Here is a 13,797-nt window from a genome sequence, read left to right as displayed (position 1 = left end):
GTAGCAAGGAGATCAGTAAAATAATCCATGTGACATCAGTGGTTCAACCGCAATTATACGAAGCTACGAGAATACTTTGTGTGCAAAAGAGAGAGAAAAAAAAAAAAACTTTATTCAACAATTCGTCTCCTCCGCATCACCCTGATGCCATTTTGGACGCACGGATACGCTGGATACGCACGGATACGCTGTTCAGATTTTACAGGTTTGAAACGACATGAGGGTGAGTAATTAATGACAGAATTTTCATTTTTGGGTGAACTAACTCTTTAATAACTGCACCCATCAGTCTTTGTCACACCTGTTCCAGTAGTATTTACCTACACAAAAGGGCCTTATCTCTATAAAACCAGATAAAATAGCAACTTTCAGGAGGGCGATGAAAGAAAGAACTAAAGAAAAAAAACCTCTCTCGTGTCATATCTTTTTGATTTTCTTTTTGAGTACAAATGGAAAGACATAGCACCTGGCTTCCAGCTCTGCACTAGAAATAACAATCACAGTTGGACATTTTAGTTGAGATGTACGTGATACAAAGCTGCAGGGCTTCACAAGTCAAATAAGTAAAACAGCTTTTCAAATTGGATTTAAGCCTCCAGCAAAAACATAATTAAACTAGTGCTGTAACACTCTAGAGTGCAACAAAAATAAAGAAAGGAGACAGGTTTCTATGCCAGTTTCAAAGATGCACTGAAAAACTTATCTTACTTTTGGGTAAGAAATGGGTAAGATACACTGATGGTATCAAATGGTATTATCATGATACTTTCATATAACCACCACCATGTTACATGTGCAAAAACATGATAATACTAGGTATTTTGATATTTACCACAGTATGTACAAAGTCCTTTCGATCACAGCATTGTCATGGTACATGTCCAAAACCATTGTAAAACCAAAGTATTTAGATATATACCATGGCAGTATTTACACAATGCCCCAATGTCCTTCAAGGAAAACCCATTGTATTGCCATGGCACATGGCCAAAAACATGGTATTAATATAGTACAAGTATTATGATGTTATTATGATGTACATCATGTATTATTTACAGGATATGCCAAGGCATTTAAAAAAATACCATGGAAAAAGTCCAAAAAACATGGTATAAACATAACACGCCCCAAAAAAACATGCTAAAACCAAGGTGTTAATATTAATATTTTTATTCATTTACAAAGTATGGTTCAGGTTTTTTTTATTATTATTATTAAATAGTAAAGCACTATTTTAGTTTTCATTCAGTATCTTAAAAACTATCGTTTGATTAATCTGTATTGGCCAGTGTGGTCCAACCTAGCTATTGGTATCGGTATCGGTCAAATCCACTATCAGTCGACCTCTAATATTCTTATGTATTACCATGGCACACGTCCAAATACATGGTATTAATAGTACATGTCCAAAAAACACACTAAAACATGATATATACCATTGTATTTACAGCATGCTCAATGGTACTTCAAAAAATACCATGGTACGTGTCCAGAAAACCCACTGCATAACCATAGTTCTTTTTTGCTAGTGTTGTGAAATCACACATCATATTCAAGCATGTCTTTGAGCAAACACACATGTACCTGGATTGTAGTGGAAGATGATGTTGAGGAGGTCTTGGTCTCCCCATGTGATGTGGTTCTTGTATTTCTGATAGAGAGGGTGAAGCAGATTTTCCCACGAAAGACCGCTGGCGATCATGCTGTTCTGTAAAATCAATAGTGACAGGTTATTTTCCTCAACAGTGAGTCTGGCAGCCACTTTTCAGACAGCTGTTGATATGGAAATTGAGGTGTTTTTCAGAAGAAGAAATTTCCTTTTTGTCTTCCCAGACAGCCTTGAAAATGTGCTTGGGTTGGAAATAACACTTCTAGCTGAGTTACAGAAATATGCTAATCCAGACTGCTGTCACCCACTCGCACTCGATGGATGGCAATCAGTAGACTTCCATGATATCACTGCCTACTGAAAACAGCCTGAGGTTAAAAGGATTTAAATGTGCAAAGAAACCTCAGAAGACACGTGAACGCCAAAGCCTCAGCCCACTATCAAGAGAAATAAACCACACAAGGAAAACACTGGCAATATCTAGTAATAACCAAGCACCATATATAATGCAAAAAGATATTAAATCTAAAATATTTACAAAAAATATTTTCTGTTTTTTATATGTATAAATAACAATTTATTTAATAGAGATGCATGATCAATACTAAAATTCTAGCTAATACTGCTGCTAATTATTTTCAAGTTATAAAACCAATAAATGATGAAATGAAATGAAAAAATAAGTTAAAAATAAAGCACAAAACTAAACTAAAACTAAAATCAGTAATTTTATCAGTCATTTGTTAGAACAACATTCTGAGGTATTGTATAAAAATAGATCTTTATTTTGAGATTTGCTACATTATATTTCACATTAGCTATGTTTCCATCACCCTATTTTAATGCGCATTTTGAAGTACCGCATGAGAAACGAGTGATGGAAACGCCAAATTTCGAATAAAAATCCCTTAATTCGCAAAAAAGTTTTTACGCTCGCTTGAAGTGGTTTTTGACTTGTGCGAAAAAGGGTTGATGCGAATAATGGGAGATGGAAATGCATTTTGCGAATAAATTCCTCCAAGCGCATCAAAAAAGTAATGTGACTTTGCGCTATGGGACGGCAAAACCTGACTAACCAGCAGACCGATCTCATTCCACAGCATCTAAAATGTTGTTATGGTCATTCGGAAATGCATGAGCAAAGTCTGTCATCAAAGTATTTCTCCATAATTGCCTCCCAGAAATGTCTTACACGACTGCGTTCCCAAACAGCAGCATCCACGTCCGTATCTGACGGGTAGGATAAAATGTCAGGACACGCATTCATTGCGTTTCGTCTGCTCGCTCTGAGGCGCTATATATGAAAATTATTATATTCTCCTACTTTTCTTAGTGATTTATAGTGCCAGTTTATCAGGAAGTGACGATTTTGTTCTCTTTGACTTGTTGGATGGAAACGATGCTTGTTCGCAAAAGTTTTATGCGATATTCCAGTTTTGCGCATAAGTTAAATTCGCAATTTTGGATGGAAACCCGGCTAGTGTTATTAATTAGCATTTTTTTAAATTAACTTTAAGTGTAAATATCAGTTGATAATGATAAATTAAAAATATCTCTAATATTAGCTGAAAATGGTACTGATATTTCATGTGTCTCTAGTATTTGAAGTTTAAAATATGTGGACTAGGATTTTGGACCTCTGAAATTTCATCATAAGCAAAGCTACAGTAACATACAGGTTAATGAGGAAAAAAAATTAACTTAAATGATTTTAGCAAATGGCTGCAATATAACAAAGAGTGAACAATTTAAGGGGGTCTGAATACTTTCCGTACCCACTGTATATATATATATATATATGAGTTTGGGTATAAGAAACTGCAAAAAGTCAAGTAAATTCTATTGTTCCTTACCCTGAACAGAGTACTACGAATCCGTGTGAGGTTCATTAGCATGACCCCTGAATTGACCCCTGTGACTCCATAAAAGGGGTGTCTTGCGAAGCGGCTATACCAGCCGATCTTGGGGATCTCGTGCTCTGGGGCCATGGCAGCTAGCTGAGTGCTGTTGAAAGCCTTCAGAAACTTCCAGATGTCATCCATAGGGCGAAGAAAGAGAACATCTGTGTCCACGTACAACAGCGAGTCCACGTCTTTCAGGATAACCTGATATCAGAGGAGATACTTGGTTACAGTTGGTGTGGTGAGGTGGAAAGCACAAACAAATGAAGACAGAACATTAAGCAGCGGCGGGAACCCACGGGAAGAAACAGCCTCTGGGCAGCACATGGCTTGAAGAGTTTCTTCCATTCGTCTGCATTCCCCACAGAGAAGGTGATTGGATATATGCTATAGTGAAACCTGGAGGACACCGGCTGAGGCCACTGACTGAACTGTGAAAGGAAATTGAAAGATTCAGTCAATGTCATGGCTGTCAGTCTTCAGTAAACCACAAATCTATTGCTTACAGGTGTCAGTGAAGAGAAGAGTGTGAGGAGACCTATACCAATCCTTCCAAAAAGCAACATTTTGTTATGTTTGTAAGAATTGTGATTTATAGAATGCCATATTGTTGCATGGGTAAGTCCCAAAGATGTCTACCCATATTGTTACACCTTGTTCTAACCAAGTAGGACATGACACGTTTTAACATCTTGAAGATCAATTTTCCCTGCTTTCAGCTTTGACACAAACCAGTGTGTAATTGTATGATTTTTCTTTTTAGACAAATTGCAAAAAGTAACAAATGTAGATATTTTATGAGATTTTTGCATTTATTTTGTCTAAGTAAAATTTGTAAAAAATAAAAATATAAAAAATAAATAAATAAAAATAATAATAAATTTTTTTTATAAAAAAGTATTAATATCACTAAAAACTGCACAAGTCAAGTAATATGCAAAATTATTCAGAATCAGAAATCTGATCATTTTCAAAATGCATTACACCAACACATGCAGCAAAAACTGGGTAAATAAATAACAACAATTAATACAATTATTACTTTATTAATAATAGCCATAATATCAAGTGACTGTAAACTTGACAGTATTTTTTTGTAAATTCAACTGTGTAAATTTGTTAGATGCATTTCAACAACAAAACATATTAAATTCTTATAAATATATATATAAAAAAATGTATTTGAAAAATAAATTCAACTTATTTTTCCATCCTAACCATACATGATTATACAGTTGGTTGCACTTTATTATTCTCAGTTGGCAATGTTTTTCCTAGCTGTCCAGGACCCCATTAGAACAGACCTGCAATCCCTTTTTGAGTCATAACCCATCAGTTAAGTACTGGTTTATAATATCCTGCTGACAGCCAAATAACTACTGCTGAAAAGGCTGCAGAAAAAAAATATTGAAGAAATCTTTTGAAATGACATTGCATTCCTTCACTATCGCTCTTCAAAGCCTTCAGTTCCTGTATCTGCAGCAATACGGTGCAAAACTAGATCAAGATCAGTTCTAGGCCAGAGGGCACTTCTCAAAAAGCATCGGCTGTCTGAGTGTAAAAAAAACAAAGTACTGCTATTTTCAATAACAGTCCCTCTGTCGAGAGAATCTATTAGGACTGTGGAGAAAGGCCACTCTACCAGAAACTGAATAATGAGTTAAGTGCATGCTAAGAGATCAATAGATTTATGCGCAAAGGTTTCTCACGTTACCCTCCTCACCAGATTGGTTGTCAGGGTTAGCCTGACATTGTCTGAGGGTTACCACAAAGCCACTAAAACAAAATTGACACTAGGGGTTCTATCAAAGGTCTGTTTAAATACAATGAGAAATTGTATAGCTAGTTACTAAGAATGTAAAAAGACATTCAGTCTAATAATGATTAGAATTACTATAATTAATGTCAAATGAACAAAGCAACATTTTGGTCCAAGAGAGCTGCATAGTTAGGGGATGAAGCTTTGTCTAAGGTAAAATATAGCCCACTGCAGAGATAAAATAGCTGGAGAGCCAGCAAGATATTATTTTCACCGGGAACTGAGTTACCCATTACACAGCTTTTCTGAGAATAAAAGACAAACTTTAGATAAGTAAAGATACTCAAATCATTTTGAAGAAAAAAAAAAAAGATAATTTTAGGTCACCGGTCAACTAGACATTACCATCAACATTAAAAAGCTCATTTAGCCACAGCAAAGATAAAAGAATCATGGTACATGCTCGCACCCCTTTTTCAAATTGTTTGGCCAGGTCCTCCTCTGCAAAGATGTGAAATTTGATCTTCTTTATGCTGAAGAGCAGTGCTGACTTAACCATGTTGAGCGTTTCATCTAGACGGTTCCCACAAGCCACCACTGCCAAGTGCATGACATCCTCTGCTTGTGTGACCTTTGACCCAGGACGCCCCACCTCACTTTTCTGCCTAGAGGTAAAGAAAAAAGCTTAAGTCCATCAAAACTCATCCAAACTGTGGACATCAACAACAAAAACATCTGGTACGAATCAGCTGGGTCAAACCGTGAGACAACACACTCGTGAAATATTCCTTATGCTGCGCACGGTTCCTCTGGCACATTGAAAGCCTCATTTAAATGATTCAAGGGTAAACAATTCTGAGTCAGAGTCAGACCAACTTGCAAGTAACTCGATGTGAGGACAAAAGGGCAAACTTAATAACAAAATATATTTTATAATTATTTATATTAACCTATTATTAAAATGAAGTATTTAAATTATATACAAAATTTAAATTTTTTTTACATAACTATTTTACCATATTAAAATTAAAAATATAAAAAAATAATTATATATGCAGCACACAAGATGTCACCTATAGAACTTTTTCATCTTTATTTCTCAGAGAAATTGATTTAATATCGACAGATAGTTTGAAGACAACTTGAGATATTAAACATGCAGACGAGCAGCACTCTTGTTCGTCATGACCCAGAGTTTCACTCATTTCCTTGTCTTGAATCTCCATCATAATTGTTATTGGTGTGATGTTTGCTTTTGTGATTCATGTTGAGTCTCTATCACTCCAGGGAAGCAAGCTCTCTAACCCTCAAAGTTCTACCCAAGAGACGACCTCTGGGAAAAAAGTCCTCCATTTATCCAAGGCTTTGGTGGAGGAAACAAATTCATACCACAAGAAAAGCATGCAGCCTTTCAGGCAGACATCAAAGAGCTTCCATTAAGTCAAGGACATGCAAACACTCTTGCTCTCATTTCAAGTGAACCACAGACCTTGAAATGAAGTGAAATAAAGAATAGGAAAAACATGGAAACACCTTGGGCTTTGACAAACGGGAAGATGGGATATTTCCAGATCTGACAGTTCATTTTCTGATTTTTCTGACTAGTATCATAAAAGACTGTAGAATCTGCTTTGATGGCTGTGGTTTCCTGTGGAAAAAGCTTCCCTTGTTTACAGCACTGCAAATTAAGCAACAGGAATTGCATCAATGGTCTGATTGAATGATGACAAACTATTTATTCTTTTCATTTCTTCAATCATTTGTCCACTGAGAGGCATTTACTCTTTGATCCTAAACAACGCATCAAGCATAAGACCAACACACTACTGAATTTGATTACTACCGAAATGTTCTGAGCTTATAAAAATTCTTGCAGTCTGAGTGGACACATCTGGATTTGCTACGCAAGCCAATGAATCGCCTGCGATTTTGAACGCGATTTTGCGTAGCTTGTCAGTGATCTACGGCTCTGTGTAGTAAATGCCGCTCCATCTGAAAGCACGTGCTGGAGATTTACTACTAATCACAGAACCGGCTTTACTGACGAGATGAGCATGAAAATCGCATTCGATTTTTTTGCACAGCCCTAGTTGTTTGTGCTTATTTTTGTTTTTTAGTTTTGAAAAAGTTCATTAAATTAAAAAAGTAACTTTCATCTGAGCATGTGGCACTTTAAGCATTATCGTATCGCATATCGCATTATTTAATGAGTTATTGCATATCGCATTTTTCTTCAATATCGCACAGCCCTACTTTACAACTGTAATTGCTTTAATATTTTATGAAGCAGGCAAATGTTTTGCATCTAATTATCTGTCCCACTGGACAGCATGGGATGAACATAAAAATAGAATAAGCTGGCATAAAGCAGATCTGTAATGTGCACGATGCACAAATCACCAAGGCTTCCCACAATCCCACAATCCAGCGTGAAGTGCAGCATAATTTCAATTCATCTTAGGCTAACAAATCGTTTCAAAGTTTCCTTTTGGAAACAAACAAACAAAAATGCATTACAAAAAATAATAGAAATACTATTCTGACAGATTAGGTAGACCAAAAAAGCATATTCAGAACGAATATGATGGCTAATTGAATCCAGCCCCACAAGGCTGAGTGTATGGAAATCAGCCAGTGCTTTTCCTAGAGCTACGCACCACACTCCATAATCTACGTCCAAATTATTAGCACTTTTTCCCCCTCTTCCGAATGTCTGCATACCTATCCTGGCAGAGCCAGCTGTTCCATGGCACCCTGACTTTAAAACCTGAAGTGAAATGCTAGTGTGCTCCAGGCTAGAAGATAAAGATCGCAGGGGAGGAATAAACTCATTGAGAGGCGAGGGTAACAATGGAGAGATATCGGTGTTTCGTATAGAATCTATGATAAAAAAGAGGCTAGAGAGACACACACAAATGGCGGCCTCTTAGTCTTCCTCCATGACATGTTTATGGCTTCATATAATGTAGCTGCCACGCGGCAGTTGCCTTTAGTCATAGCTGCATTACAGATGACAGAGCGAGCTATTCTTTTAGACACTTATTCCTAGGTGCTGCAGGAACGTGTGCAAGTGGTGTTTTGCGGTTCTGGAAAAACACAAGAGAGGTGTTATGAGCAAACAGCTTTCCAGTAATGCAGACCCTTTCCTTTGTGAAAGGGTGTGAAAGAAACGTGAATTTACAGCTGCATGCTTGTTACTTCAGTGTCATTTGACGTAGTTGCATTAAAAGAACAGCTCACCCAAAAATGAAAATTCTGTCAACATTTTCCGACCATCATGTCATTCCAAACCTGTATGACTTTATTTGCTCTTTGGAATAAAAAGAAGATACTTAGAAAAATGCCCATACAGTGTCCAAACAATGAAAGCCAATGGTGGTCAATGTTATTTAGACTAAAACAGTTTTTAAAAAAAAGTGCTGCAGTGATGACGTATTTTTGTAGGCCAACCCAGAAGCTCACATCACCATGGTTCCCTTGACAAAAAACCTAAAAGGATTTTTTCATTGGCTTTTGGATAATTGCAGAAAATAAGCTCAGTGGCCAAGAAAAGTTTATGATTCTTACGTTTTTTTCATCATGATAATCTTCACAAATGAACACAACTTTCATGAAAGTAAGCCTTAACACAATCCCTAAAAGTAAAATGACTTTAATGTCACTACCATTAATCTTCCGTCTCCAAAGAGAAAGGAAAACTTGAAATCGCATCATATGACCCCTTAAAAAAAAAAAAAATTCCTGAAAATTATAATAGTTTGCAAGAGCACAATTCTAACATGCAGGTATTACTTATATATTTTTTATTATAGAATTTTTTTTTTAAATATCATGAGCTTAGTATCATGAGTTTTAACCAAAAACCCATTGACTTCAGGATGATAGAACCAGAAGTGCTAAAATGCATAGTCTGAGTTTTGGCCTATAAAATTATGTCTTCTCTGTACCACTCCATATTCTTCAAAATATCTTCATACAGGTTTGGTATGACATGAGGTTGCGCACATGAAGGAATTTTCACTATTCTTTTTAATAAAAATATAGAAATTAGAGATTGGGATCAAAAGGTTTGTGTTTGTTAGAGCTCTTGTGTCAAAACAGACCCTCCGGGCCCCCTGTTCGTGATGAAACATATCAACAGGGACACATTTGTCTGTTTTGCAGTAGTGAGGCAGGAAGCACGTCTGGAGGATGCGCTTAAAAAAGTAAAAACGTGCGGAAGAGTTAATCACTTCCAAATAAAACAACAAGTCATTCGAGACAAGACGGTTTCACCCCTCCTCCTTCCTCTGTGGAGATGGATAGGGAGCCAGGAATTAAACACGTAGAGCGTTTTCCAAATCACACCCTCTCATCCCTCTTGTTTGTACAGTGGATCTGTTTAACTAATTTCCCTGTGGCTGCGTTGGCCCTTTGCATTGTGGGTTTATCAGCAGAGAGCATTCACAGGGGTGTGGACATCAAGACGGATCACTGCTGGAAACACAACAGGAGGGTCAAAGGGTTGAGATATCTCACAAATGCAATTAGTGGCGTTTATGTGAAGCTGTCAGAAGGGTGATAACATATGCTTGCTGAAAGGAATGCAGGATTGATTTTACACTATAAAAAAGACATCTATCTATAGTTCGCCAACCTTGACATTATTGATTTTACACTATCAAAATACTGACACAAATGAACCAATCTTCAGTTCACTTAAAGGATGAATGTGACAGCTCATTTTAATTATGTCTCGGAAAGGGCGGATCATCTTGATGAATAAACTGCTCCATCCTCCACTCACAAGGGACCGTGTTCACTCACTCAGCACAACCAATCATTGATTTTGTCCTCTGTTGAGACCCTTTGGGAACGAGGCATCTGCATTCAAGGTGACCTTTTCAATAAAGCCATAATGAAAATACAATTGAGATAATTGTGGCTGAGATGCACACAGGGGGCTCTTGGACTTGGCTTTGCAGCATGCGCAGTGCACACTGGTTTCTGGTAAGATTTAGTAATCTGGATGTGGGTAGTGCAAAAATAATGTCATGCATGGTTTCCTTGTTACATTAAGAAACCTAAGATTGCACAATCAGTTCAAGACATTCTTGCCTAAATCTCTATTGCCAAAGCAGGCTTTTGACAAGACTGTCTGGTTGGACTGACATCCGGGATAAGGTCAATGATTTATGGGTTTTTATTAAATCATGCATTTGCACTGATTTGTAGAGATTGCAAATCACACTGAGGTCATAAATGCCCTTAAGAAACTAAAGCACTGATCATGTGCACAGAAGGGAGTTGAAAGGATGCCTATATATCAACTCCAGTATAAGAAAAACCCGTGTTATATTATATTAAAACGCTTGACTACATCTTGACAACTTGAAACACATATTTATACATCCTGCTTTGCATCAAACTGGTTGTTGATCATGATGTTGCACTTGAAGAATTTCCTACCGAGTCTTTGCGATGACATTCCCTCCTCCTCCTCTGCCGCTCAACTTCGGCTCTTTGCGGATTAGTTTCGGTGGCTTTTGTGGCTCTTCGTTGGTTTGTTTCGCTTCATTCGCCGGTGCTATATCCTCGATATGACTGAAGGATTGAAAATGTTTTTCTTTCGCAACTTCCTTCAGCGGCGGCTCGTCCGTAGCGTTCCCCCAGAAAAAGTACAAAAGTAGAAAAACTCCGAAACATACCGCGATCGCCACAACCTTGCAGTGGATCCTCATGGTGAAAAAGTGTTCTGTCCGCTTGGAAATGTTTTAACCATGGCTCTGGTTAAAACACGGGGACATATTTGTAGTGTGCAGCCATACTTCTTCATTTGTACTGTGATGATGAAGACGATGCTGCTCAGCTTAGCACCGATATCAGACACGTAAATGAATCTCTGAAGGCGGACCTTACACTCCTTACCGTAATACTTGTAATACTCCTGACATAAAACCGTAATACCTTACTGGTGTAAAAAAAAATAAAAAAATAAAAATAATGATAATAATAATAATATTATTATAAATACTTTTCCGGTGTTTATTTTTTTACATAATTATTATGTTTGTCCATATTATATGAAACATATTTGTTCATATTTATCGTATTACATTATTATATTTTATATATAGCCATGTCTAGCTAGTTGCCAGGAGGATATTAACAGTGTCTGACATAATAATGTTATTTTTATATATTGCAGCATTGTATGTTCAAGTGTAGCTATTGGTTCACACTTCTGATCAGTTTCTCGATTAAAAAATAATCTGCTGAAGGGACTGTTCAAATCAGAAAATTAATCCCTGACAATTTTCAAGCAACAGCTGAAAACTCATCTCTTTAAACGCTACTTGATTTCATCTTAAAAAAAAAAAAAAAAGTTCTTTATTTATTCCTTCCCTTTTCTAGCTTGTACTTATTTGAACAATGCCTAAAACTTGATATTTGAAGCACTTCCTGTGTCTGTTTGCCTCTTTAAGAAGAATCGCTTTATGTATTCCCCAATTGTAAGTCGCTTTGGATAAAAGCGTCGGCAAAATGACTAAATGTAAATGTAAATGTAATTTTTTGTTTTGCATTTTTATATTTATTTATTATATACTTGTTTATTTTTTTAATTCATATTATATTCATTTTTCTTCTTTATTAACTTGTAGAAATCCATTTTGACTGCAGTTTCCATGTGTACACAATACTGATTTATTGAATTTGATTGATAAATATTTGAAATTACATTAATGTATTTAATCATTCATCTTTACCATGTAGTATTCCAGTGAAAATTCTTTGTAGTCCTCCTTATATGTGGCATTACGGTAAAACATGGCCAGTCCAGAGAGCAGGAAGCAGTCCATGTGCTGCATTTGTGCTACTGATGTTGTTTAGCGCATAGCAGTCTTTACAGAAGAGATGTGAAGGTATCAGTTTTGTTTTATAATGTTTTTTTTGTTTTTTTTTGCAGTTGCCTTATTTAAATCGTACTATACCATTTGAAAACGTAAAAGTATTAAATAGTGCATGGTCTTGTCTGTTTTATGTTGGCTTTAACATTGCGTGTACAAACAACATCGGCAGACTTTTGACAGCTTCTAATCTGCGTTGGGTTTTAGCTATCATTTATTATTTTGGGTTTGGTTTTATCCTGTGTGCACGTATCATATTAGCATAGCGACTTTGGATACTTGGATGACATTTAACAAGGTGTTCTTTTATTTTAGTCCTTAATACTTTCAGTCTTAATTGGTGAATAACAGTGTTGTGATGAAATAGAGTAAAGTTTAATTTGAAACTAATCAAATAAATCAAGAGGTTTATCGTGTGCTAGTCGGCAAATGGGTTGTTTATGTCTCATTTGGGTTCAAATTGAGTAACCACAAGGTGGAGTTGTAAGCTGCTCAATTCTTTCTAACGTTACTTCTCAAATATCTATTTGAGTACGGACTATATAGACTTTATAAAGTCTTTACTTCTTATTGCAGTGCCAAGTAGTAACTTTTAGAGATTTGCGCACAGTCCAAGTAATGGGAATCTATGTTAACTGTAATCTGTGATGATTGTGCTCAGTTATTTTTTTTATCAGTGAAACCTGCCGAAATAACATGATTGATAAAGTAACATAATATAACAAAATAATATTTTCACTTTTTTTTTTCCACAAATGAACCTCTTGATCTTGTTTAGTAACATTAGGACTGGTTACAATTTATAATAACATTGTATTAGCATTCCTTTAGCCTTGTTTACCCCTGCTGACCAGTTTGAGATGTCTGAGTAACTGTTTGTGTTTTTCTGTCTTTTGCTGCAGTACTTCACCATATGTAATCATGATAACACCGGCGTTTGAACTGAGTCAAGATGCTGATTTCCTTACTGTGGTTATTCGTGTACCCTACACCAGAACATCTGAGTTTGACATCAACATCCAGGGGGAAGATTTTAAGTTCTATGCCAAGCCCTACTTTCTCCGGTGACTCAGATGCAAACGCCATGATTGACATTCTGTTAAAACACGGGAAAATACTTGTAGGTCCTAATATAAGATGTTTACAACACTTTTTATCTACAAATACTAAGACGGAGACCCAACAATATATATATATATACATAATATGTACACTATAATATGTTTTATATAGTGCTTTTATTTGTACCATTATTAATGAATCTATGTAATCATTAACCTTGCAGATTGACTCTTCCTGGGAGAATAGTATGCCAAGCCCTACTTTCTCCGGTGACTCAGATGCAAACGCCATGATTGACATTCTGTTAAAACACGGGAAAATACTTGTAGGTCCTAATATAAGATGTTTACAACACTTTTTATCTACAAATACTAAGACGGAGACCCAACAAAGCATTAGGACAGCTCATCCACACTTAAATACGTTACATTGTAAGTTATCAGACACTCAGACAAGTTCTGAGAAAAGGTCTGGAATAATTTGTTTGTAGATGTCATTTAGTTTTATGTTTGGTTATCTAAAGCAGTGAAATTTATGTATGTGCTTTTTGGTGGCAAATGCATATTGCATAATGACATA

General features: G+C 36.2%; 2 protein-coding genes across 2 annotated transcripts in view; one reads left to right on the top strand and one right to left on the bottom strand.

The window, feature by feature from the left end:
• LOC107732048 (glucoside xylosyltransferase 2-like) overlaps positions 1-11,123 on the bottom strand; it is an 18,005-nt gene extending 6,882 nt beyond the window's left edge. Inside the window, exons 1-5 of the mRNA XM_016543282.1 lie at positions 10,718-11,123; positions 5,739-5,934; positions 3,810-3,941; positions 3,463-3,714; positions 1,585-1,708 (exon numbers count right to left, since the gene is read on the bottom strand). Coding sequence (XP_016398768.1) covers positions 1,585-1,708; positions 3,463-3,714; positions 3,810-3,941; positions 5,739-5,934; positions 10,718-10,989 — 976 coding nt within the window. The 5' untranslated portion in view covers positions 10,990-11,123. The remainder of the gene's footprint in view (positions 1-1,584; positions 1,709-3,462; positions 3,715-3,809; positions 3,942-5,738; positions 5,935-10,717) is intronic.
• A 961-nt stretch (positions 11,124-12,084) lies between these two features.
• LOC107732040 (protein SHQ1 homolog) overlaps positions 12,085-13,797 on the top strand; it is a 21,816-nt gene continuing 20,103 nt past the window's right edge. Inside the window, exons 1-3 of the mRNA XM_016543276.1 lie at positions 12,085-12,171; positions 13,059-13,220; positions 13,442-13,463. Coding sequence (XP_016398762.1) covers positions 13,078-13,220; positions 13,442-13,463 — 165 coding nt within the window. The 5' untranslated portion in view covers positions 12,085-12,171; positions 13,059-13,077. The remainder of the gene's footprint in view (positions 12,172-13,058; positions 13,221-13,441; positions 13,464-13,797) is intronic.

The sequence above is a fragment of the Sinocyclocheilus rhinocerous genome, unplaced genomic scaffold (genome assembly GCF_001515625.1).
Source record: "Sinocyclocheilus rhinocerous isolate Xijiao unplaced genomic scaffold, SAMN03320098_v1.1 scaffold1000, whole genome shotgun sequence".
In the NCBI taxonomy this organism is placed as follows: domain Eukaryota; kingdom Metazoa; phylum Chordata; class Actinopteri; order Cypriniformes; family Cyprinidae; genus Sinocyclocheilus; species Sinocyclocheilus rhinocerous.
The sequence above is the reverse complement of the archived record's forward strand: the minus strand, read 5'-3'. Positions and strand labels throughout refer to the sequence as shown.